At 41.5% G+C, this 25,565-nt stretch overlaps 1 protein-coding gene across 1 annotated transcript in view; it reads right to left on the reverse strand.

The window, feature by feature from the left end:
- LOC126215807 (apolipoprotein D-like) overlaps positions 1–22,530 on the reverse strand; it is a gene marked incomplete at its 3' end in the record, with an annotated part of 69,905 nt that extends 47,375 nt beyond the window's left edge. The window contains exons 1-2 of the mRNA XM_049942102.1: positions 22,385–22,530; positions 14,250–14,406 (exon numbers count right to left, since the gene is read on the reverse strand). Of these exons, the coding sequence (XP_049798059.1) occupies positions 14,250–14,406; positions 22,385–22,530 (303 nt within the window). The remainder of the gene's footprint in view (positions 1–14,249; positions 14,407–22,384) is intronic.
- Between the last annotated feature and the right edge of the window lie 3,035 nt (positions 22,531–25,565).

Raw genomic sequence — 25,565 nt, forward strand, 5'->3', positions numbered from 1 at the left:
GCATTATTACTATTTGATTTAATTTTAATGTTTTTACTTAACATTTGTAAGTGGGATGTTGTATCTATACCTTTCGCAATTCATTTTACCCATGAAAACGAATGATTTCTATTATTAGTTTACACCTTAAATTCACATTTTTATTCATCATGAACAGGTGAAGGATTTCTCAAATGATTATTTCTTTGGATGTTATTTAGATTAAGCATCTTACTTTTTCATAGCCCAATTTGACTAGTTATTTTTTGTATTGTCGAAGTTAATCAATCTTAATCGCTTTTGCAAGCAAAATATGAACATAGCTTCGGTTTTGTGCTTAACAGACCTGATGGTTTTGCCATGGTGATAATCAATTAGTATATTTAAACAATAAAATCGGAATTTTTGGGATTTTATGACTTAGTATTATCTAATGTCAAGAAAAAGGTCTTTTTCATCAGGTTACATTGACCATTCTCATTTGAAAATCACTTTAATTAATTTTGTTAAATAACTTAATCTTTTTTAAATGCATTACGATGTCACCTACCTGTTTGCAATGACATCTGGTGGTCTCCTCCTGAGCGCAAGACAAATCTGTTTAATTTACCAAGGAGGGGATGATGAAATTGTCTAATCATATGTCGATTTCATTTTCACGCACCATATTTTATTCTTAGTATATTGCAAAAATTCTATTTGCAATACTTTGTATACCTCTGCTATACTGGGCTTCTATTGATGGAAATAAGATGTTTGCAGAACATCTTTCCTTGTCCACTGAGGCTGTTCCTCATATGTGGGAGGTAGGTTTCTCTATTAGCCAATGGAACTCGCAGTTTGGAAGCCACGAGGTCTTCCATGTTCGAAGAAGCTTTCGCAATTCTGCTGATGCATCTCGTCCAGTTCTATTTCCGCTTCCTGAGGAACACTGGGTAGGTCTGTAGTCGATATGATCTGTTATGAAGCTTCTAAAATGATTAAGCAATTAGGTAAGATCGTTTCAGTTACTTGCTGCAGTTAAGTCTAAATGAACTGATTTGCTTACTTCTGGACGGACTGCTAAATTTCTGCACGCTGTATTAACAATTACTACACATTCAGGATTGTAGCTGTATTCTCCGACATACTAAAACAGAAACACATAGGTTATTGAATTTTGATTAAATGACAGCTGAGTATGATGACAAATGTTTTCTTTTCAATCCACTGAGCTGTATGTTCGAAGTTATCACCCTCTCCTGAAATATGAAAGAGTTTTGTCGTATTTAAAGTTGTGTGCTGAGAACTTAGCATTCAGCTTGGTTTTTGCGAAATTCACTCTTGTTTCTTTTTCTTTGATGACGTATGTAGGCTTCTAAATCAGTTCTGTCGTTCTGCTGTCATCTTTCTTTCTCGACTGTTTATTACTAATCGTGATACACTGCTACACGACTATATTCCTCTAATTTGTTGAATCAAATCATGGCCGACGAATATTCAGGTGCATCAGAGACCAGTCACTGACTTAAGTTTACAATTGCAAAACATTAGAAGTAAGTATTGTCTCTTAGCACGAAATTAGTTTTAAGATACACAAAGGTAGGCCGGCAACTGCCGTTAAGGCGAACAGTGCTTACGGAATGAGCTGCGGAGTGATTGGGCACCTTATAGAGATGCTACATGGAAATCGTAATCATAGCTTTTGATGGTTCAACTATTCTTTCATGCTTAGAATCAAAGATTGCAAATTTGAAGGGATAGCCTCAAATGCAATGCTGGACGATATAAGTAGGAAGCAAACATTTAGTCAGTTCTTGCTCAAAGTAGGAAGCAAACACTTAGTCAATTCTTGCTCAGTATCTTAATGATCCATTACTTTTGTGTGTGACTATTCCGTTAAGCATTACGTATCACATTGCATTTCCGATTTCAGTCTGCCATCTGTCAGATTTACTCCATATCTTAAAACTTCAGGGCTTGTCTATTCTCTCCTCATGGGAATAGTGAAATTCGTGTCACAACAACCAACGTACAAAATGTTCTTGAGATTGTATCATAACGAAGATCTGTGGCTGTGGTGGTCTAGTGGACACAGGGCAAGTCACCGCCTCTGGCGGTTTCCGGTTTCAATGCCGGTTAGGAGCGGGGATTCCTCGTCTTCCTCGTTACAGTCCCTCCAGGACGCCCCAGATCCACTGAGTCTACTACTAAATGAGAAATGGCGTTCTTTCCTGGGAGTGAAAGGCGGCCATGGTGATGGGTTCGCTACCATCCCCCTCCTATTGTCACGGTGAAGAAAGCATACACTCTGTCTGAAGTCTGGCAATAGCCCGGCCACGGGCTCCCGCACCAGAAATTACTTTACTTTTATATCTACGACTCAATCTCATATCGCGATTTGGACAAATGCAGAGTATGGTTTCCGCACTGGACACACTTTCGGGGAAAGCGGGGTTGTTTTATATTCATCTGTTCCATTACTGGTATTAGTGTCTTTATATTGCTGCAGATTTTTAAAGTATCTGATTATAGAGTGAATAACTGGATATGGTGCAATATCTACTTCTAGAACTTTTGGTATACTTCAAGATGTTGAGTTTGATGTAATACGGCAGTAAGTTAATAATTTTATATATTATGAAAGATAGATGTTAATACTGAAATATAACCAACAGTCACTTTTGCGTGTTGTGTTATTATTTATTTAACAACTGAAAACTTTTTAAAAAGTTATTCTGGGTTTAAGCCTGATGGCGCTAGGCCTTAGAGATCAGGGAATGTTACATGCTATGAGCACCGATATCTAAATCTACGTACATACTCCGAAACCCGCGATACGGTGCATAGGACAACTTGAAATACGACTGTCTATGAGCCTCCGTACGAACCCTAATTGCTCTTATGTTGTCCTTACGCGACATATACGTTGGCGGCAGAAGAATAGTTCTGCAACCAAACACAGATACCGGTTTTCTAAATTTTCTCAATAGTTTTTCGGGAAAAGAACATCGTCTTCCTTCCACTGATTTCCATTTGAGCTCACAAAGCGTATCCGTAACCCGCGCGTGTTGATCGCACCTAACGGTAACAGATACAGGAGCACTCCTCTTAACTGCCTAATGGTGTGCCAGTGGAAGAATGGTTGTTAGAAGTTATAGGGATCCGAGGGAGTCCGAAACAGCACACGAGGAGCAAAAGGCAAAATGTGACTATTGTCAAAGTTCGTATAACAGTTGGGCGCGCCGTTAAGTTGACGAAAAAACCACTAGCCAGTGAAGAGGTTATTATTAGGTGTCTATCTGCTATGGAATAATGTCGGAAAATCGTTAGGAGAGAGAGAGAGAAGAGAAAGAGACGTCTTGTCTGTCCGAGGACTGCAACCGGTTGATTTCGTGAACATTGGCTTCTCATTCATTTGCCAATCTTCATCTCATTTCATGCCTTTACCTTCTCCTGTCCCCTTTCAAGTAGTCCACATTTTTTTCATTTATCTCTCCACCTCATCTGCTGTTTCATTCCTTAGTTTACAGTTTTGGTTCATTCTGTACCTAATGACTGCAATTTTCTTTTCATTTACCCATGTAGTGTTACTTATCTTCTCTGACTCCATTGGAACTAATTCAGTTATTACGTGTTTGCAATTTTAACACCCTTAATTCCGTGTGTCGCGAATTCGCATCATAACAAAACGCCACTAATAAATACAAGATTGACTGTTCTTGAGCGCCAGTAGGTGTAGGTGCAGAATATACACGAAGTTACCACCGTCTCTGACATGTGCTACGATATCCTCAATGTTTCTGGTAACCCTACAGCGACTTGCTTTTCGCAGTCTTGTTCATTACACAGACACGAGAAGTTGTCGCGATTGATTGGAGAATTACAACTAAGTACAGAGGTATGAGCTGTTCTGAAAATTATTTGCTTGTTCTATAGTATCTCTGCCGATACGTAAATCATATTTAGATGTAATGAACTGGCTGTACGTGCAGATGAATTCAAAAACACTGCGTAAAATACACATCATTCTGTGTTTATGTTCCTTTGTGCGCCCATAAAAGAGACCAAATCAAATGAACTGAAGGCAAAAATTTTCTTTGATTTATAGCAGCAGAATACATCAGTTACTAGTAACTGCGACCATTATTTACGTGTATATTCGTTAATTTACTACAAATTTATTATAATTCACTGTTCTGAATGATGACATTTCCCCTTTTTTGTAGTGTGGAAATTCTAATGACATAACACCATGAAGCTTTCATTTTACCAGCAACGGATCCCAAAGGGTTCCCGTTACACGAAATACAAGTGGACATTTCAAGTCTCGTGTACACCACCCGCGAAGAGAGTCTGTGACACTCTCAATATAACCTACAGTAAAAAAATGTTGTGCTACAATTAAAACCAACAACAGCAATATATCATCAAAACGTTAAATAAAAATCATTTGCTAAATGAAGTGTCGTTAGTGTTCAGTCTCTCAAATGCCAATTGTCTCAAATATGCGTATATTCAGTTATACCTGGCGAGTAGAACCTATCTTACATTTGACTTTATGTACTCTATAACACGTCATTACTGGTTAAAAATATTATTTTTTTATTTTTTATTCAGGCATTAAGTGGTTAACAGTATTTTGACAACTAATTAGTGCCGCGCGGGATTAGCCGAGCGGTCTAGGGCGCTACAGTCATGGACTGTGCGGCTAGTTCCGGCGGAGGTTCGAGTCCTCCCTCGGGCATGGTTGTATGTGTTTGTCCTTAGGATAATTTAGGCTAAGTAGTGTGGAAGCTTAGGGACTGATGACCTTATAAGTTAAGTCCATAAGATTTCACACACATTTGAACATTTTTTTAAAACTAATTAGTACTCTGTGACTACCACACTGCACTCGGGAGGACTACTCCACGTCCGGCCATATTTAGATGTTCCTTGATTTCTGTAAATAGTTCCAGAAAAATGCCCGGATTCTTCCTTTCAAAGGGCACGGCCGATTTCATTCCCCATGCTCCAAACAATCCGAGCCAGTTGTCCGTCTCTAATGACATCGCAGCCGACGGTATGTGAAAGTCCACTCTTCTTTCCTTCCTTCCTTCCTTCTGCTGGACATGTAATTATGACTGTGTTTTCTTTTCATTTCCACGCTTTATACTCTACAGTATAATTTTCCTTTTGTGTTTTCTTTCTCATTTTCTGACGGAGGAACCTGTGACCAAAGATTCTTCGGCTCAGTCTCCAATTCTTTATACTTTCACCAAATTATAGAGCTATTCATTCTGTAAAAATAACTAATTTCAGTTGTTTCCGTGAAAATTTAACTTGTTGTACCTCCATTTTCGTGATTACAGCGTGGACAAAACATGTATAACACAGCTTTCCGTAATATAATTGAAAGAGGCATTAAACTACACGAAATGCAGTGACTGCATCTTGAAGATAGAAAGACACATCATTCTGTAGAGAATAGATTATAGCAACTCAGCTATGTAGAAAAAATAGCATTTTTATATTGTACAAATAATCAATAGACAGGAATTGTGCTATTTAGTGTCAAATGGGAGTATATCATGTACACTGATGGAAATCCTTTCTTGTCTAGTTTATGTGTGCTTAAATTACATTCTAACAATTCCTTTGCAAGTTGGCCACTCATTATCGAAGAACAGCACAGTTTCACTCTAATATATACCGCATTAAAAAAAAAGCACCACCTTCAAGGACTGAACTTGGCTGCACCAGGGTGAAGTGATTTCTTTGTCACGGCCATTGGCGGCCACATGGCTTTGAGGAGGCCTCTGTGTGCACCGTTGTGAATCTTCAGGCAGCAACTGCGCTTGAGTTTAGCTGTGAACAGTGTTTGCAAGATTCATTCTAGGATACAGCTCTGCCCCACCGATGAGCAGGTATTCATGCTGAACAGGTTCATCCATTTGAATGTGGTCACGTTGCTGTTCTGTCGGAAGGTGAATGGACGTATCGACGGATTGCTGCACATGTTGGTCACAATATGTCGGTGGTGTGTCATTGCTTTCAACAGGGTTGTGTAGAATATTTCCATGCCTGTAAACTAGGTTCTGATCATCCACGGAGCACAGATGCATATTTAAATCAATTCATTCTGCGAGGAGCAGTGACTGGTGAAACATCATCCAGGTACGAAACGCGGGCACGTGACGCACTTGCTGAGTCATCATTGGTAACCGTCACTGGTAACCGTCTATCTGCAGCAAGATTAAGATCACGTGTTCCTCTGGCCAGGCAACCATTGACACCACGACAGCACCAGGCTTTGTAACTCTGGTGTAGAGGAAGGGTTGACGAAGGAGGTGAATGGCGCTCTGTTGTCTTCTGTAATGAGAGTGAATTCTGTATGTGAATGATGGATGTAATCACGTAAAGCGGATACTTGTCGAGTTCCCAATTCCAGAGTGTATTCGCCCACGAGACACTGATTCCAGTTTCAATGAGTGGCCGTGAGTTACAACTCTTGGTCACATTTGGTGTTTCTGCAGAGTATAGTAAGGAGCACCTGCTACACTGCACAGGCTGTTATTTTCAGACAATCATCAGAGTTCAGGCACTCACACATAATCAACTTCGCTCTCCAAAATTCCAGGACATGTTCAGATTTGCTTGGACATATGCAGGATTTGACGGTCTACACAAGGAAACATTTGAAAACGTTAAAAACATATGTTTTGACAGAGCACAGAGAAAACTGTGCGACTGTGAAACTGTTGCATTCATTTGTTGCAGTTTATGTGACACACTCTTATGTTTTCATCGCTTTTTGGGAGTGATTATCACACCCACAAGAAAACCTAAATCGGGCAAGGTAGAAGAATCTTTTTACCTATTCGCCAAGTGTGCAAGTTAGGTGGGTCGACAATATATTCCTATCATGTGACGCACATGCCGTCACCAGTGTCGTATAGAATATATCAGACGTGTTTCCCTGGATCAAATGTTTTCGGTTCCCATTGGAGAGGCACGTCCTTTCGTCTACTAATCGCACGGTTTTGCGGAGCGGTCGCAAAACACAGACACTAGGCTTATTACAGTGAACAGAGACGTCAATGAACGAACTTACAGATCATAACTTTGCAAAAATAATGTAAGTAAACTTTTCGCTCGAGGGAAGACTTGAACCAAGGACCTCTCGCTCCGTAGCCCCTCATGCTAACCACGGGAGCACGGCGCTCCTGCGCTCAGATTATCCTTGATGCGGCCTATGTTACCCATGAACTACTCAGTTTGTATATTTTGCTTATTTTTTCATAGTTCCACACAACTTCTTCCTGTTTTCTCGATTGATCTGTGTTCAGTTTTTCAAGGCCTATCCACTGTGCCAAATTATAACTAAATCTGAGGGGGGTGCGATGGGGAGGTTCCCTTGTGAGAGGGTAGACCATCGTGATCGGCGTATGTCCGTGGCATATCGTGCTGCATCTGCGGCAGCAGTTTGAGCAGCAGCTGGCACCACAGTGACACAACGAACTGTGACAAATCGGTTACTTCAATAACAGGCCAGAGCTACACGCCCCGTAGCGTGCATTCCACTAATCCCAAACCACTGCCATTTGCGACTTCATTGGTGTCAAGAGGGAGTTCATTGGAGGGCAGGGTCGAAGACTGCTGTGTTTTCTGATGAGAGCTGCTCCTACCTTGGTGCCAGCGATGGCCGTTTCTTGGTTAGGAGGAGGTCACTGGGGGCCTGCAACCAACGTGTCTGCGCGCTACACACGCTGGACCCTCTAACAACCCTACCACAACAAAGGTCAAAATTTAATAATGATTGTGGTGTTGCTCACGCTGCTAAATACTGCATTTTCGGGCAACAACAAAGTTATTATGTGGCAGGTGTCATTAGAGCACAGTTATTAAAGTCATTTCATGTAATAATGAATAAACTAGGCACTCATCTTTTCGTGTTTCCAACGCTGGTCTCGATGTAAAATCATGGCTCAATCGTCGAAAATATAAGTGGTGATGATTCCAAGTTCGGATGCAAAAAAGGCCTAGGTTTTATTCTGCTATATTCAAAAGTTTTGTAGATGCGCTTCACAAACCATTCTTGAAGATTAAACCTTTCACAGTTAGCACAATAGTGATGTAAAAAAAGTAATCAGCACTCCGAATTTAAGTTACACATCTTTTTTACTACTGTTGCTGCAATATCACGTAACACACAAAACATCACTCCACAATACAAAACAAACTTGAAAACATCTTCCTCACAGTCACTGTTAAAGTTCACATTTTATAAGCTGACTACAATATACGTCTTTCCAACATGACGTCCAAGACTTGACATTTTCAAGGTCCGACTCTGTAACTAATAATCGCTTAAGCGCCCAAAAATCAGAGTTACAAGTACGTCAAAGATCATAGTGACAAAAGAAAGAATACGCATAAGAATAATATCATTGCAACATAAACATATCGATGTATCAACGTACCTCTACATTAATGAAATCAAATCTGAATGTTGTCTTTGAGCCGGCCGAAGTGGCCGTGCGGTTAAAGGCGCTGCAGTCTAGAACCGCAAGACCGCTACGGTCGCAGGTTCGAATCCTGCCTCGGGCATGGATGTTTGTGATGTCCTTAGGTTAGTTAGGTTTAACTAGTTCTAAGTTCTAGGGGACTAATGACCTCAGCAGTTGAGTCCCATAGTGCTCAGAGCCATTTTTTTGTTGTCTTTGATATATGTCAACTACTTTACAGAAGCACAGTAGAATATTACTGTTATCGAGAGGTTCAGATGAGGTGCCGTAATGGTTACGTAACTCAAGTACCATTACAACCTGCACCTGGAATTTTGGTATGAGGTGCGATTTAGGGTGACACAACAGCACTCTACGCACCGTGACTGCAAATTTGTACGTCAATCTGGTGAACCCACCTGTTGTGCTGCTATTCATGAAAATAATTCCAGGAGGTATTTTCCAACGGGATACCGCTGGCTCACGTACCGCTGTTGTAACCCAACATGCCTACAGAGTTCCGAGATGTCTTGGCCTGCTTGAAGCCTAGATATGTCTCCAATTGAGCATCGGACGACAACTCCAGAGTCAACCACAAACACCAATAACCGTCACTGTATTGACCGACCAGGAGCAACAGGCATGGAACTCCATTCCACGAACTGACATCCGCCACCTCTACAACACAATGCATACACGTTTGCTCGCTCGCATTCAACATTCAAGTGCCTACACCGGTTATTAACGTACCGGCGTTTCACATTTTCAATGGCTTAACTCACACTTACATTGACCTGTGATCTTGCTACGTTAATCAGTTAAATACGTTACCTAGACAAATGTATTCCAGAAATTTCATTATTCTGCATTAATTATTTATTGGTGTTGCGATTTTTTTCCGTTACGGTAATTAAATTTTTTATTTGTGTACAGTGTGTTATTTTCACTCACAAACAAGCGCACACGAAATCAGTTTTTTTTTCTTTTTTATTGCAAACACTCCATCTGAGGACCACGTTCCAATTTCGGTTCTTCGTTCTTTATGCTTTTTCTTCTTACAGTATGCTTTCATCTGTTCTCTATGTTTCTTCGTTTTGTCTTCAGACCATTCTGAGCTAGGTTTTTAGCTACCTTGTCCTGGAACCCTTCCATTTTCGATACTTTTTCCTTAGGGACTTCTCTGTTGTTTCTATCTTCTGTTTTTTAATTATTTCCTTCTAAATACTTTTCCACTTCGTTGACCCAGCTTATTGTGGTCTTCTTACTCCACAAATATTTAAAAATCTTATTAGTTAATCTACTGTCTTGCATTCGAAATAACGCCCAAAAAACATGAGTCTCCTTTTCCTCATTACATTTGATATTATTTTATACATTTTGATAAATTTCAACATTACTTCGATATTTCCAGCCTTTTGCTGTTTTTCGTAGTCCTAATGTTTTCCTCACACTTATCTAAATTATAATTTGATGCCAGACATTCGCTTGCATGTACGTGTTCTGGCTTCGCTACTGTGTTGTAATGCCTTATATTTCCTTCTATGGACAGGCACTTTTTATAGTAGAGATCTTTGGCAATACCATATGCTCTATCCATTTTACGCAACCTTTCTTCTACTGCAGATTTCTTCAAAACATTTTCTTGGATTATCTCCCCTACGTATTTGAATTTTTTTACGCTCCGTATTTGGCCAATATTTGTTTTCAGGAATTTTGCAGCATATTTGTAAAAAGTTTTGATTTTCTGGAGGAATTCTTAAGTCACTTCTGCTAGCTATTCCTTCCAGGAGATTTACTTATATTTGTAGTACAGCAGATGCCACATTTTGGGAAAGTAAAGCAAAATCATCTGTAAATGCAAGACATTTGCTTCCTCTCCCTAACCTTCTCGGCGAAATACTGAGTTCAACTAGTTTTTCGTTCCAAATTCTCACTGTTTTCTCCAACATACTACTAAAAAGAATTGGAGATCGGCCGTCATCTTGTCGTACACCTGTTTTTATTTGGAAAGACTCTGAAATTTCTCCCATGAATTTTGCTTTATGGACTGTATTGTAAAAGTTTCACAGGTTAGGTTTGCCAGTTTAGACTTTACGGCAAGTTCTTGAATTATTTGATGTATAGTTTCTCTGTCAACAGAGTCAAAAGCCTTTTTGAAATCCACAAACGTAAGTACAATGACTTTTGAATTAGGGAATCTGTGGCGAATTCCTGACTTGAGATTAAGTATTTCCCTTCCTACAACCACCTTGATATTCGCCTAAATGACTGTGTTGTTTCTATTCTGCTTAAGAAAATATAGGAAAATACTTTATACGTTACTGGCATTAAGGATATTCCTCTGTAGTTGTTTACATCCTCTTTATTTTGCGGAGTGCCTGTATCGTGGCAACTTTCCATTCCTCCGGGATTTTTTCTGTTTTCCAGATTTCTTCAAAGAGTAAATTTAGCTCATTTGGTGAATTTGACAAGAACCACTTCAAAAGTTCAGCTGTAATAAAATATTCTCGACTAGCTTCCTTGTTTATTTATTATATCTTGAATATGTAGCCGGCCGAAGTGGCCGTGCGGTTCTAGGCCCTGCAATCTGGTACCGCGAGACCGCTACGGTCGCAGGCTCGAATCCTGCCTCGGGCATGGATGTGTGTGATGTCCTTAGGTTAGTGAGGTTTAAGTAGTTCTAGGTGACTGATGACCTCAGAAGTTAAGTCGCATAGTGCTCAGAACCATTTGAACCTTTTTTTCTGATTAAAAAGTGGTGCCACATCTGTAGTTGTCGTAATATTTGACGGCATGCAGCGTACGAACTGTTTTAGAACACTGTAATGAAGTTTTGCGATTTTTTCAGTTTAAGTATTTGGCGAAGTAAAGCACCTATAATTAAAAGTAATACCGTAGAGTCTCGTTAATCCGAACTAATTGGGACCGGACCTTGTTCGGAATACCGATTTGTTCGGATTAGCCGCAATTACGGTGATGAGTTTCTAGAATGAGGTATAGCAAGCAGATAAGTAGGCACACAATGGTAACAAATTAGAAAAAGTGTGGGAACAATGGCTCACTCTCACTCCCTGCCCTTTTTGTTCTGCATTGTTGAGACCTTTGTAGTGTCTGAGGTCAGTGCACTGCCAGTTGGCTCGAAAACCGCTTGGTTATGTTAGTTATCTATCGCTGGCACGCGTAACAGTTGTATTGTATTCGTTCAGGTGTAGTGGTGTACGTATTTTCGTCAAGAGTAAACGGAAACATACAACGTTAACTCTCAGAGAAAAACTCAGTGCTTCGAAGCGGATAGACAATGGTGAGAATGTATTTAAACTGGCAACGGAACTGGGTGTTGGTAAAGCAACCATTTGTGAATAGAAGAAGAACCGAGTGAAGCTTGAACTGTCCTGTGCGACGTCTTGGGGAAAACACTCGAAATTCGACAAACTTTGAAGCAGTCCCAGTACGATAAAGTAGATGAAGCTCTTTTCCTTTGGTTTACACAGGAAAGAGAAAAGGGAATTCCTTTGAGTGGACCACTGGTCCAGGAGAATGCTGTTTACCTGAGTGAGTTTGGAAAAAAAAATGATAAGAGAGGAGCCGGCCGGTGTGGCCGTGCGGTTCGAAGCGCGTCAGTTTGGAACCGCGTGACCGCTACGGTCGCAGGTTCGAATCCTGCCTCGGGCATGGATGTGTGTGATGTCGTTAGGTTTAAGTAGTTCTAAGTTCTAGGGGACTGATGACCTCAGTAGTTAAGTCCCATTGTGCTCAGAGCCATTTGAACCATTTGATAAGAGAGGGAAAGTATTCTCCCCAACAAATTTATAACGTTGACGAGACTGGCCTTAATTTTAGGGCATTGCCAAGTGGCAGCTTTGTTTACATTAGTTGCAATTTGCATGAAAATGACGTGAGAAAATGCGGCCATTTGGATGTACTTTTCATAACTTTCTTATGTCTTGACCACACTTTTAATGTTTACGAAAATCTTAGCGTTTCGTTTTTACGTCTTTTTCAAAGGCAGTGTTTTGTCAGTTACATAAAATTGCTCATTAGATACATTGTATCACGTCAGCATTCTAGATCACTGACATAACACTGCCTTTGAAAATGACGTTAAGTCGAAACGCGTAAGATGGTTGTAAAAAAAAAAGTGTGGTCAAGACATAAGAAAAGTTATTAAAAGTGCATTCTTCATTATTGCGTATTTTTCGAAACTTATTTCATGAAAATACGAACATGCTGTATAAAATATTTGTACCTATTGGTTATTTGGCTTTGCAGTGTAATGAGTGTTGCTAGTACTGCATGTTTCTTTAACTATGGGTACAAAATAGTTATGTCCACTGTAATGGACACTGGGACTTGGTGCCACATTTTCGAGCATTGGTTCGTAAGCACCGATAGTGATTGTCTTCGCTAATTTCCAACACATTTCCTGTCAGATTGTTGTTAAATGGCATTATGTAATACATTTTTATTATTTTTTGTAAACCAAGTGGGGAGTAAGTTAATAGAGTCATTTTCGGGAAAGAACACCTAAAGCAGTCCATCTAGATTCCTGCAATTCAAGCATTGATGTTTCGAACAGACGATGAGAGAAGCCAACTTAATTTCTACTGTTAAAATGGTATGACTAAAAGGCAATAACTGCACCGACCAAAACTGGGAGGTATCCTATTGGTAAATGTAAAAACTGGTCTAAGAAAGATGGGATATACATTCAGGTTCTCCGTCCAGTAGCTACATTAAGAATAAGGATTGCATAGACCTGGTTGACAGGATAATAAGTTATTACAGGACCTGCAAGAGAGCCAGAAAGTGGGCTGTGAAAACCATTTCTCACTGCACAGATCTGGGAATTGCAGATAGCTGGATTCAGCACAGGATTTGCTGAATGATGGGCCAAAGAAGAGAAACCTGCAGTATCTTGTTTTCAAACTAAGAACTGCACAGCGTTCGTTAAGTGGCTAGAGGAACAACACCCTGAAGAAGAATATGAAGAGTATATCAGTGAAATATTAAATATTGTTGTTGCGACTCGTTATTTAACCTAATTTGCACCTATTTATTATTTGTCTTGCTGATTAATAGCATCAGGGGCAAATTTAATTATTTTAATTTCAAACCGCACTTACGGGCAAAAGCGACGAAATATTATCCGCGACAATGAGAGCCGATCGTGTTTAATCGTCCGTACACGGCTTGATTATGACGCCAAGTGTAAGACTTAACATGCAGACATGTTACCAGTCAATAATATGAAACTGGTTCGCTTTGAAATCAGCTTCTCTCCTCGGGTTTCATTTTTCATTGACAGCGTTACACCAAGATCCATTAGCACTTCACCACCACTGACTGATATCACGGTATGCCTGGGAAATCATCATGAAGTAATACACAAAGGCGACAGACGAAGTGTGTGGCACTAAGCTTTCCAATGCCATTCCAACGGAAACAAGAATCATACAACTCATCATATGTGTCAAATTGATGTAAATACGCTACCAGTTCCTTAGCGGAGTGAACCAGTTCGTGCATAGTCTTCAGGTCTTGCTCCTACAACTATAGGCAGAACATTGATCCTAAGCGCACTGTCGTATAACTTTTCCGTAAAGTAGTCCTTACAGTTAGAGTTCTCGAATGCCAAGTAGAATTAATAGTTCCTACTGAGCATTTGGAAACGTTTCTTGGTACTGGAGCACGGGCACTTTTGGGTCCCGCAAGCGCCAGAGATATCGACCTGTATGTGCTTCTGCATTTCGAGCGCGTGCGTCTCTCGTCGAGTGCCCTGCAATTGGAGAAGAACCAAGGGACTTTCTCGGTAATGTTGGCGGCGTAGCTGTGGTCGTTCTGCGCCTTATGGCACTCACGGTCGTCATAGTAGCCCCAGCGTCCAGACGGCGACACAACGTCGCTGTCGCGCCGGTGAGTCGCCGTCCAGTTGACCACGTCATTTTGCGTCGAGGGCTTCCTGTGGGCCGGGCACTCCGTTTAATATTAGTTCCACACCTTTCTGGTAGGGTGTGGGATACCTAGGTTGACGAAGTTCTCGTGGAAGAGAATGGCATCTGCTTCCGAGGCCGCTATTCCGCTGGTAGTGCATGTGCAGCTGCTCACCTGAATATCCAATATTTATGGGAAAAACCCACCAGTTAAAACTTGTATTTATATTTTTCGGTATTTATTTAGTGTCGGTTGTAACAGGTGTTTTTTATGTTTTACGAGTAACTGGGTAAGAAAACGGAATATCAATTAGCCGTAGCAGCAATGCTATAATTTTTGGGTTTTAAATAAACCTTTTCTAAAAATGAGTAATTTTTATTCGTAAAATTTCTATTGCTTTGTAATGTTGTGTTACTATGGAAAATGGGAAAATTTATCCGTGTCATTTTAATAACAATCGAGAGAAACTAGCAACAAAACATGGCATCTACATGTACATCTGTAATCTGCAAACAAGCTTAAGGTGCATGGCAGAGGGCACGTCCCATTGCACCATTTATTAGCGTTTCGTCCTGTTGCGTTCACGTATGGAGGGCAGAAAAATGATTTTTTGAATGACTCTGTGCATGCAGTAATTATTCTAATCGTATCCTCTCGATCCCTATGTGAGCGACATATAGGGGACTGTAGTATATCCCTAGAGTAATCATTAAAAGCCGGTTCTTGAAACTTTATTAACAGACTTTCTCGGGATAGTTTATTTCTGTCTTGAAGGGTCAGTTCCTTCAGTATCTCCTTGACACTTTCCCACGGGTTAAACAAACTTGTGACCATTCGTGCTGCCCTTCTCTGTATACGTTCAACGTCCTCTGTTAGTCCTATCTGGTACGTTACCCACGCAATTGGATAGTATTCTAGAACCGGTCGCACGAGTGATTTGTAAGCAATTTCTTTTGTATAGTGATTGCACTTCCACAGTATTCTATCAATAACCCGACGTCTACCACCTGCTTTACCCACGACTGGACCTATATGATCAATCCATTTCATGTCTCTGCACAGTCTTACTCCCAGGTATTTGTTGACTTGGCTGGTCCCAGCAGTGACTCATTGATATTGCAGTCATAAGATACTACGTTTTTTCGCTTTGTGAAGTGCAAGACTTTACATTTCAGTAAAGTCAGCCCAGTCAGCAATCGTGATAATCTAATATATAAGAAACGATCAGCCTCGATTGTGGTAATTAAACCAACCTTTCCCTAGGTTTCATGCCAAGTAATTAAGCCTTCTTCAGAAGATAAACCTGATTCTATAATACGTTTACGAGGGCATGGTGCGGCGTCCATGGAGACTAGCCGCTCGCCGGAGCATACGTCTTGGTGGTGACTTAGTACCTATGTACCGCATTTTTAAAATATGACTACGCCTATTGAGGATGTTTTAGTTTTATATATAGGCCATGCCCTCGTAGACATATCATAGAATCAGGTTTATCTTCTGAAGAAGACTCAAAAAAATGGTTCAAATCGTTCAAATGGCTCTGAGCACTATGGGACTCAACTGCTGTGGTTATCAGTCCCCTAGAACTTAGAACTACTTAAACCTAACTAACCTAAGGACATCACACAACACCCAGCCATCACGAGGCAGAGAAAATCCCTGACCCCGCCGGGAATCGAACCCGGGAACCCGGGCGTGGGAAGCGAGAACGCTACCGCACGACCACGAGATGCGGGCAAGAAGAAGACTCAATTACTTGGGCTGAAACCAAGGTAAAGGTTGGTTTCATTACCGCAATCGCGGCTGATAGTTTCTTATATATTACTTTACATTTCTATAGATTTAGATCAAGTTGCCAATCTCTGCACTGCTTTGAAATCTGATCAAGATCTGAAAATTTATACGCAGCGTCTCTCCGATATAACTTCAGTATAAATGTATCGTCTGATTTTACTATCAATATTGTCTGCAATGTCATTAATATGCAACACTTTTCTGGGACACACCAGAAGTTACTTCTATATCTGGCGAAGACTTTCCATCATAGATAACACGCTGTGTCCTCCCAACCAAAACGTCCTGAATCCAGTCACAAATTACAACTGAACACCATATGATCGTACTTATGACAATAAGCGTAAGTGTGGTACTGAGTCAAATGCTTTTCAGAAATCAAGGAACACTGCATCTACCTGCTTGCCTTCATCAAAGGCTTTCATTATCTCATGTGAGAAAAGGGCGACTTGGGTTTCACATTGTTGATGTTTTCGAAATCCATGCTGGTTGGCACTGAAGAGGTCATTCTCTTCAACATACCTGATTATGTTTGAGCTCAGAATATGTTCTAACATTCTTCAACAAATCGATGTCAAGGATATTGGACAGAAGTTTTGTGGAGCACCTTCTTGTAGACAGGTGTGACCTGTGCCTTTTTCCAAGAACTGGACACGGATTTTTCTTCGAGGGATCGACGATAGATTATAGTTAGAAGATGAGCTAACGCAGCCGGAACTCCAATATAGAATCAGACTAGGATTCCATCGTGCCCTGAATCTTTGTTCAATTTTAACGATTTCAGCTGTTTATCAATACCACTGACACTAATACTTACTTAATTTATCTTTCCAATGGTACGATGATTAAATTAGGGCAATTATCCTGGGTTTACCTTTGTAAAGGAACATTTGAAAGCGGAGTTAAGCGTTTCAACTTTTGCTTTGCTACCCTCAAGTTCAGTTCCTGACTCATTCACTAGGGACTGGACACTAACTTTTGTGCCACTAACAGCCTTTACATACCGCCAGAACTGCTTTCGATTTTGTGAAATGTCATTTTACAATATTCTGCTACGGTAATAACTGAAGGCATCACGCACTCCTCTCTTGACAGCCAAACGCTTTTCATTCAGCATCTCTATCTATAGCACTACCCTTTGTTTTACACCTATTGTGCAGTAATCTCTGTTTCTGTAGATGTTTCTTTACAGTGACTATATACCATGGAGGTTCCCTCCTTTTATAAAACGTTCTACGGGCACATATGTATCTAGTGTGTGGTCAACTATTCTCTTAAACTTGAGAGTTCCTCCATATGCTCCTGACCTGTGCTGAAAGTTTCAAGTTTCTCACTGAGATATGATACTACTGATTTTCGTATCTAGTTTACTGAACATATATATCTTTCTGCTTGTTCTAGTTGTCCTTTGTACTTTGCTAATCATTTCTGCCACAACCACGTGTTATGGTAACTGATACTAGTCGATGTGGACATCCTCAAAGACGTCAGGTCCATTTGTTGTCATTACATCCAATATATATATTTCCATCATGAGTGGAATTCTTATCTGTTCCAGGTACTTTTCAGAGAAGGCATTTAGTAAAGTTTCACAGGATGTCTCATCACGCCCACCACTAATAAAACTTTAATTTTCCCAATTAATTGTTGAATGGTTAAGTTCCCACCGATGATTACAGAATGACTGGGGAACTTACTTGCAAATGAACTGTGGTTTTCTCTAAAGTTTTGGTTATGTCAGGAAATGAGTCTGGTGGGCGATAGAAGGATCCAGTTAACATTTTATGCCCATCCCTGATACTGAGTCTTGCCCAAACACTCTCACATGCCGCTTCAGTTTCTATTTCAGTGGATTTGGTTTCTCGTCTACTGTTACAAATACACCACCTGCATTTCCCATTTGCCTGCCCTTTCGATATGCACTTAAATTTTCCCCAGACATCTCACTGGTATCAATATCATGTTTCTACCAGCTTTCTGTACCTAGTATTACGTGAGTTTCACTGCTTTTCATGAGCGCATCAAACAGTTGCGAATGCTTCGGCAGTTTACTATTCAGATTTTAATACTCTCAGCTGTGGGAGAAATTTCTTTCGATATTACACGGATACTTCTGGGTTTCCTACAGCTATCGTTATGTGGACTGGATGGAGAGTCACCTAATCTAAAAACACCCTTGAGTGCACCCCACACACAGCCAGGTGTCTGAGTAGCATCCTCTGGTGTGCAGTGCACACTTGACATATTTAGGAGGACCCTACAGTTTTCAGCCTTATGGCGCAAGTCCAGAAAGTCGCAACGTAGCTTGTCACTGAGACTTCAATATCTCTGGTTCAGTCCATCCACTCGACTCAAAACCAAAGGGCCATGGCCAGTCCTGGGGACAATGCTGCAAAATTGTGAGCTTTGTTGAAACTCGACGTGCAAGACTGGTCTTCTCAACCTTCTCTCCTAGTCACTGGAATGACTCAAGAATGATCTCGGATTCCAGACGACAGGCATCATTTGTTCCGACGTGCGTCACAAGCTGCAGTATTTTGCATCCTGTTCTCAGGATGGCTTCCCGAATAGCCTCTTCAACGTGTTGAATGAGGCCCCAAAGCAAACACACTGAGTGTACCTGGTGTCCTTTGCTGTCACTTGTTGCCATTTCCCCAAGTAGTTCCATCATTCTTCATACGTTTGCACCGCTAATGATTAATAGACCTTTACCCTTTTGCATTTGCCCCCTCCTGAAACCGGACAAAACATGTTTCCCCAGAATAGGTGATGTGAGTCCCACTGGCTCAGCTCCAGTTCCAGTGGAGGACAGCACCTCAAACGTGTTGGTTTCGGGGATCGATACAACGCCCTGAGTCCTCCCTGATGCCCGTCCACCCTGTACAAGACGCCTGGATTTAACACTGACATGCAGTCAAGTGGATGCGTAATGACAGATCCTGTACTGTCTGCAGAGGATTCACAGAAGAGGATAGTGCTTGAGGTACCTCTGGTACAGGTATCACAGGTAAACGACTCCTGGTGCTCTTCCAACACACAGCTTCACAGCAGCTGTCACTCGTTTGACAGTAGTCAGGGTGATTTCCAGCTGATTACGAACGTCAACTAACTCACCCCGTATTTGACAATAGAATTCCCAATGGGGCTTGTGCAAAGCAATATAAGACAGGGAGCAAACAACTTTAAATTAAACCTGCGGATTATCTTTTAATCAGTTGAGCTAAAATTTTGCTAATTTCCCATAAGAATGGAAGCAGATACAAAAAATGAGATTTCTATTAAGGCAACACAAAAACCTGTGGTAACAATTACTAGTTTCGTGAAACGTTTTGATGTTATTTATAGTTATTAGCAAACTCGAAATCAAAGTTAATTTATAATAAATGATAACATATAGATCTACTACTCTTTAAAAGAAAACTAGGTGTAGCACAATAAGTTAGTTAAAAAATCTACTACGGTAGACAAATCACAAACACCGATTTGCTACAAATTGCTCGTAGCTTATGCAAAGGATAATGGTGGGTTCCAAAAATTCTCAAAACGCACGTTTATTTGCGTTCATATACAGTGAAATTCATAGGTCATGTATATTTTGGCTGAACTGTGAACCACAAACGCTAATTCGCTACGAATTAAATTACATAGCCAAAACACTCGTACCACTAACTTACGAAAATATGGTTTTGTAAGCGTCCGGAAGTTCTGAAACTAACCTATTTCTCACGTAGTTGTACATTGAAATCAGGGAAAGATTGTTTTGAACGAGGATAGGCCTAGTATCCTCAAAAATTTTAAGAGAGCACAATTTACTTTAAGCGCACAGTTGACGATATCAGTACTATTGTATCGTGGCACTCGCGATATTCGAAATTTCACAATATATCACAATACAAACAGGTATTGATACAGTCAATGGAAGATTACGCAGAAGCAGCGACGCGAATAGTAAATTATGCGAATCTTGAACTTTAAAGCAACACACGATCTTGTACAAGCGGTCTCACAGAAGGGAAAATTCGTAAGTAGGCTTTTATAAATAAGTAAACGTGCGCATTGCACCGATTTTTCACTTAGCCCATTCTGTGCGTACTTCTACACTGGTGTGCCGAAGTAGAACAGTGCAGCGTAAGTTTATCTCGATCAAAATCGCTAAAATGTGCAGCTTCGACAAAGCACGTCTTTTGGCTATTGCAGCTAACAATACAATAAGAATAGGTAGAGCATTGCTGCGACAATAGTGTACCTGTTGCCATGTGGCGTGGCCTATTGAATGGTACTCGTGTACAAGCAGTTTGTGAGACTTGCCCCATCTAGTCTATATGGTAGTTTCCATGCTGTCGTCGTCAGACATTAGTTGTATTACAGGATGGTACCACCCCAAGCCTGTAATTACAGACAGTGTCATACGAGTGAAGTAGAATGCTCCATTTCTTTTAAAAGATTACGAATGGAGGAGCAACAAGAAACACGGGACGTCATCTAAGAAGAAAACTAACGGTCATTGTTTACAATAAGAATTGAAAGTAGCTGATCTGTTGCCTATTTTTCGTAATATGCCTTTACCTGCTTGTGCGAAGGTTGCCTAGAAAGAAAGGTACCGCATTTTTTCCCAGCCGAAAAACAATGCTACGAATGCGAAACGTTACGTACGTGTTGTTTTGAAGTCTCCTGAGTGAACGGACCAAGTTTTCGTCACTTCCGACAGATAGCGTAGATGCAGGACAGTTTCAAAATGGCGTCTGTAGGTGATGTACGTAACAAGCAACTTGCCGTCATTGAATTTCTTACTGGAGAGAAAGAAACTGTGGGGAATATTCACAAACGCTTGCGCAAAGTCTATGGAGCATCTGCTGTCGACAGAAATACAGTTAGTGGCTCGGCACGGAGGGCGAGGTCATCAGAAGGCGGTTAGGTGAAGCTCCACGATTTCCAGCGGTCGGGGAGACCATCCACGGCTGTCACACCTGACGTGTTTCAGTGAGCTGTCATTCGCGAGGACAGGCGCATTGCGTGTCGACAGTTGGCGCTGGACCTCTCAATGAGCTGAAGCAATGGCTACGCCAATAGGACAAGTATTGCTCCCGACAGGGCATATGCGCCCATGTTTCGCGCTGGAGGAAGGCCATAGAACGGGATGGAGAAACAGGGTGCGTAGATAAAACACCATTCTTTCGAGTGAGTAATTCTCATTAGGTTCAATAAAGAATTGTTGAAGAAAAAATTGCGGTACATTACTTTCGTGGCAACCCTTGTAACTCTCGCCGGCCGAAGTGCCCGAGTGGTTCTAGGTGCTTCAATCTGGAACCGCGCTACCGCTACGGTCGTAGGTTCGAATTCTGCCTGGGGCATGGATGTGTGTGATGTCCTTAGGTTAGTTAGGTTCAAGTAGTTCTACGTTCTAGGGGACTGATGACCTCAGATGTTAAGTCCCATAGTAATCAGAGCCAGTTGAACAATTTTTTTGTAACTCTCGAAAACGAACAACTTAATACGAAAAACAGTGTTCTTCAACTTCAGTTTCCACCCTCAGTTAGTAATGTCCAAATACAGCATAGTTTCGTAGCAGAGTTTCAAAATATTAGACTCAGTAGGAGAATACAGTGGTTTTTTTAAGTACTCAGCCAGTTATCACTTTACGAGAGTGGTAGACGGACTAAGTATTTCTTTTACTTGCCTGTTTCATTCAGTATTTTGATTTAAATTTCCTGGCAGATTAAAACTGTGCGACGGACCGAGACTCGAACTCGGGACCTTTGCCTTTCGCGGACAAGGCGCGAAAGGCAAAGGTCTCGAGTTCGAGTCTGGGTCCGGTACACAGTTTTAATCTGCCAGGAAGTTTCGTATCAGCGCACACTCCACTGCAGAGTGAAAATCTCATTCCATTATTTTGATTCTTTGCATACTGAATCTGGGAGAGTCAAAATATCTCAGTCATTGTTCGGTTGCTACGGTTATCACAGGAAATAATAGGAATAAAAAAACAGAAAGTCGATTATTTCAAAAACCGGTTATTTTGAGCGGTTTTAACAGTCCAGTTAAATTGGCTTTGAAAAAAAAAAACGACATGAAAGGGTTGTTCCAGCGGTAACCGCCGTTCCTAGAACGGAAACGCTTCGCGACCGGCGAGCAGCCGCCGCCACCGCACCATTCAGTGGTAGCTCAGCAGCTTTAGTATTCTGGACTGCTCGTCGGAGGCCGGTGGCACCAACACGAGCTGCTCGACGATGCGCTCCGAGTCGGGCGCCCGGAGCGGCCAAGGAGGCGGCGAAGCGGCCAGGTCGTGCTGCGGCCGGCGCCACCCGCCAGCCACGAACCGCGGGGTGCCCGCCGGCGTAGCCACGCCTCCAGCCAGCATGCGCGGCAGCGTAGGTCACGTGGGACGCAAGGGCATGGTGTTCTGAAGCAGACACGTCACCGAAGCCGCCAGCATCAGGGCGCACCCCGGCGAGAGCCACGCCATTACGCGCCAATCCGCCCCTCCTCAGCTGATTAGAAGCTGAGAAGAAGAGGGGAGTCGGCCGGCTGGTGTGGCACACTCCGGCAGGTGGCGTGTGGATGTTGGCGAGAAGGTTATTTCACTATCGCCTGTAATATTAACGAAAAGGGTACGGTAAGTGCATGCAGGACTTGCGCTCTGAGGGTTCGTACAATCATAATTATGTATGTTCTCTCATGCGATAAAAGTCACGGATACCTCCTAATATCGTGTGCTATTTCCATTTGCCCGGCGCAGTGCAGCAACTCCACGTGAAATCGTCTCTACAAGTCGTTGGTAGTCCCCTGCAGAAATATAGTATTGAACCATGCTGTCTCTGTAGCCGTCCATAATTGCGAACGTGTTGCGTCTGCAGCATTTTGTGCAGGAACTTGTAATGTCCCAACAGCAAATACCCTCTACCACGCACCAATTAATCATTTTCAATCAAACCATCCACATTCATTCACTTTGGAAAAGTTATCTCATCTGATTTTCTCGTAATATATGCGGCGACAGCTCGTCAACGGCAAAGCATTTTCTAGTGCATTTATTCTTTGAAATAACAGAGATGCATATATGCATTCTCCATGGTTGTTAGAGTGGTAACTAGGACAGCTTCTGGAGTATCTGTTGAGGGATTGACGTGTTTCTGAGAGATACATATTCTGCTTTTCTTCTCGCTAAAGCGAGCCAATTAACATTTGTGCCGCTAGCGGTTTGTTCTGAAGAGAAAGAGATTGTAAAAGGAAAATAATTAAGGCGTGGAATCACCGGAGATCTGGACATGTAATGGAGATGGATTTAATACACGATTTCCTCCATAAATAAGGTTTGTGACTTTTTTGTTCTGGAGTGAATGAACGAATGAGATTTTTCTGAATCATTTGTTGATCACGTTGGCCCTGTAATTAGTGGGGAAGTTTCAGCTGTGTCGAAGAGAGCCTGCAATCACTAAGTATGTGTTAAATCGTCCAAAAAGGCTTCATACACATCTGGAATTCGCAATCTTTCGTAAAAGGAACAAATTGTCCAAACGATTGATTCTCCCGACTGACTGCAGTGTTTAACAGTAATAATAAATGTAAAGATCTCTTACAGCAAGCCAGGCGCTGATTACCAAGACGAAGCCTCCACCAAAGATTCTATTTGGCTGATTATTTTTATCACTATATCACGTAATGAAATCTTATATTAAAAACTATACATAGATAAAGGAGAGAAAGAGAGAGAGCGAATGAAAGTAGAGATAGTACTAATAATCCTCCATTAGTCTAATCTTTCGCCTGTCTTATCACGGATCAGCCAAGAACTGGGAGGGCCTTACTTTACTGTGTAGACATGTGTGAAGGTGAAGGGATCTTACAGACAACAGATACACGCCTATACAGACAAGACATTACCCAGAGATAGCGGCTAGCTGCATTTATCATCTATTCTTAGATTAAAGAGACGGCAACTTATTATCCGAACATTAAAATGTTAAAAACTGTTCTCTCGATTACGTCACACAACTGTCAAGTCATCCGGGTGGTCACATCATTGGCTCGAATTGTCCAGAATATTCTTCAAGCCGATCGCGAACATTTGTGCCCTGGTGACATGGCTCATTGTCATCCATAAAAATATCATCGTTATTTGGGAGCAAGAAGTCCACGAATGGGTGCAAATGTTCTTCAGGTAGCCGAACACATGCAGGATTCAGTCTATTTCATGTAAACACAGTCCACACCATTGGAGAGCCCCTACTAGCTTGGACAATGCATTGTTGTCAACTTGAGTCCATACCACCGTTGGGTCTGCGCCACACTCCAGTCCTACCATCACCTCTTACCAACTGAAATCGGGCCTCATCTGACCGGGCCGCGGTTTTTCAGTAATCGAGGGTCCAACCTATAAGGTTACGAGGCCAGAAGAAGCACTGCAGGCGATGTTGCGCTGTTAGCAAAGGCACTCCCGGTGGTCGTCTGCTGCCATAGACGATTAACAGCAACTTTCGCCGCGCTGTGCTAACGCATAGGTTCATTGTATGCACCACAGTGATATCTGTTGTTACTTTACGCAGTGTTGCTTGTCTGTTAGCACTGAGTTCTACACGGTCGCCGCTCCCCTCGGTCGTTAGGTGTAGGCTGTCACACTCTTAGCAGTGTAGATATCGGAATACTGAATTCCCTAACGATATCAGAAATGCAGTGTCCCATGCCTGTAACTCCATCTACCATTCCGCTTCAAATTCCCGTCGTGGGTCATAACACGTCTCAAGCCTTCTCACATGAGTCACCTGAGTACAAATGACAGCTCCGCCAATGCACTGCCCTTTTATACCATGTGTAGGCGATACTGCGGCCACCTGTACAGGAGCATATCGCTATCCAGTAACTTTTGTCACCTCCATAAATATTATTAAAATGGATGCATGTATTTATGTATAGTCCAGATCTCCTCCTGAACCACTGTACAGATTTCATCCAAACTTGACACCCATATCATTTACTGTCAGACAGCCATCTCTGTGCTGGGGGTAAGAACCACCTTCCTGCCATTGTTCAGGAGATATGACTTCATATACACTAAGATCCGTGAAGAACTGCCGCATCATGCATTACGATTAAATTTATTACTTATTTGCTACTAACTGTATTCGGAACCCATTTCGCAGACAGTATGCACATATGCCACTGAATGTATCTGCAAAAATACATCATCGTACGACAAATAGTTCATCATATATGACATCGTAAACACTGAGATCCGTGAAAAAGTGCCGCATCACGCATGGAGTTTTAATACATTTATTCTTTAGTACTAAGATACTTCTACAGACGGATTAACTTAAGGAAATCCCTGACACGCGACAGCTGTTTTGACAAAAACTAGAGGTGAAAGCTATAGCTCTTTACGAGGGCAGTTCAATA

Source organism: Schistocerca nitens, chromosome 1 (genome assembly GCF_023898315.1).
Source record: "Schistocerca nitens isolate TAMUIC-IGC-003100 chromosome 1, iqSchNite1.1, whole genome shotgun sequence".
Classification (NCBI taxonomy): domain Eukaryota; kingdom Metazoa; phylum Arthropoda; class Insecta; order Orthoptera; family Acrididae; genus Schistocerca; species Schistocerca nitens.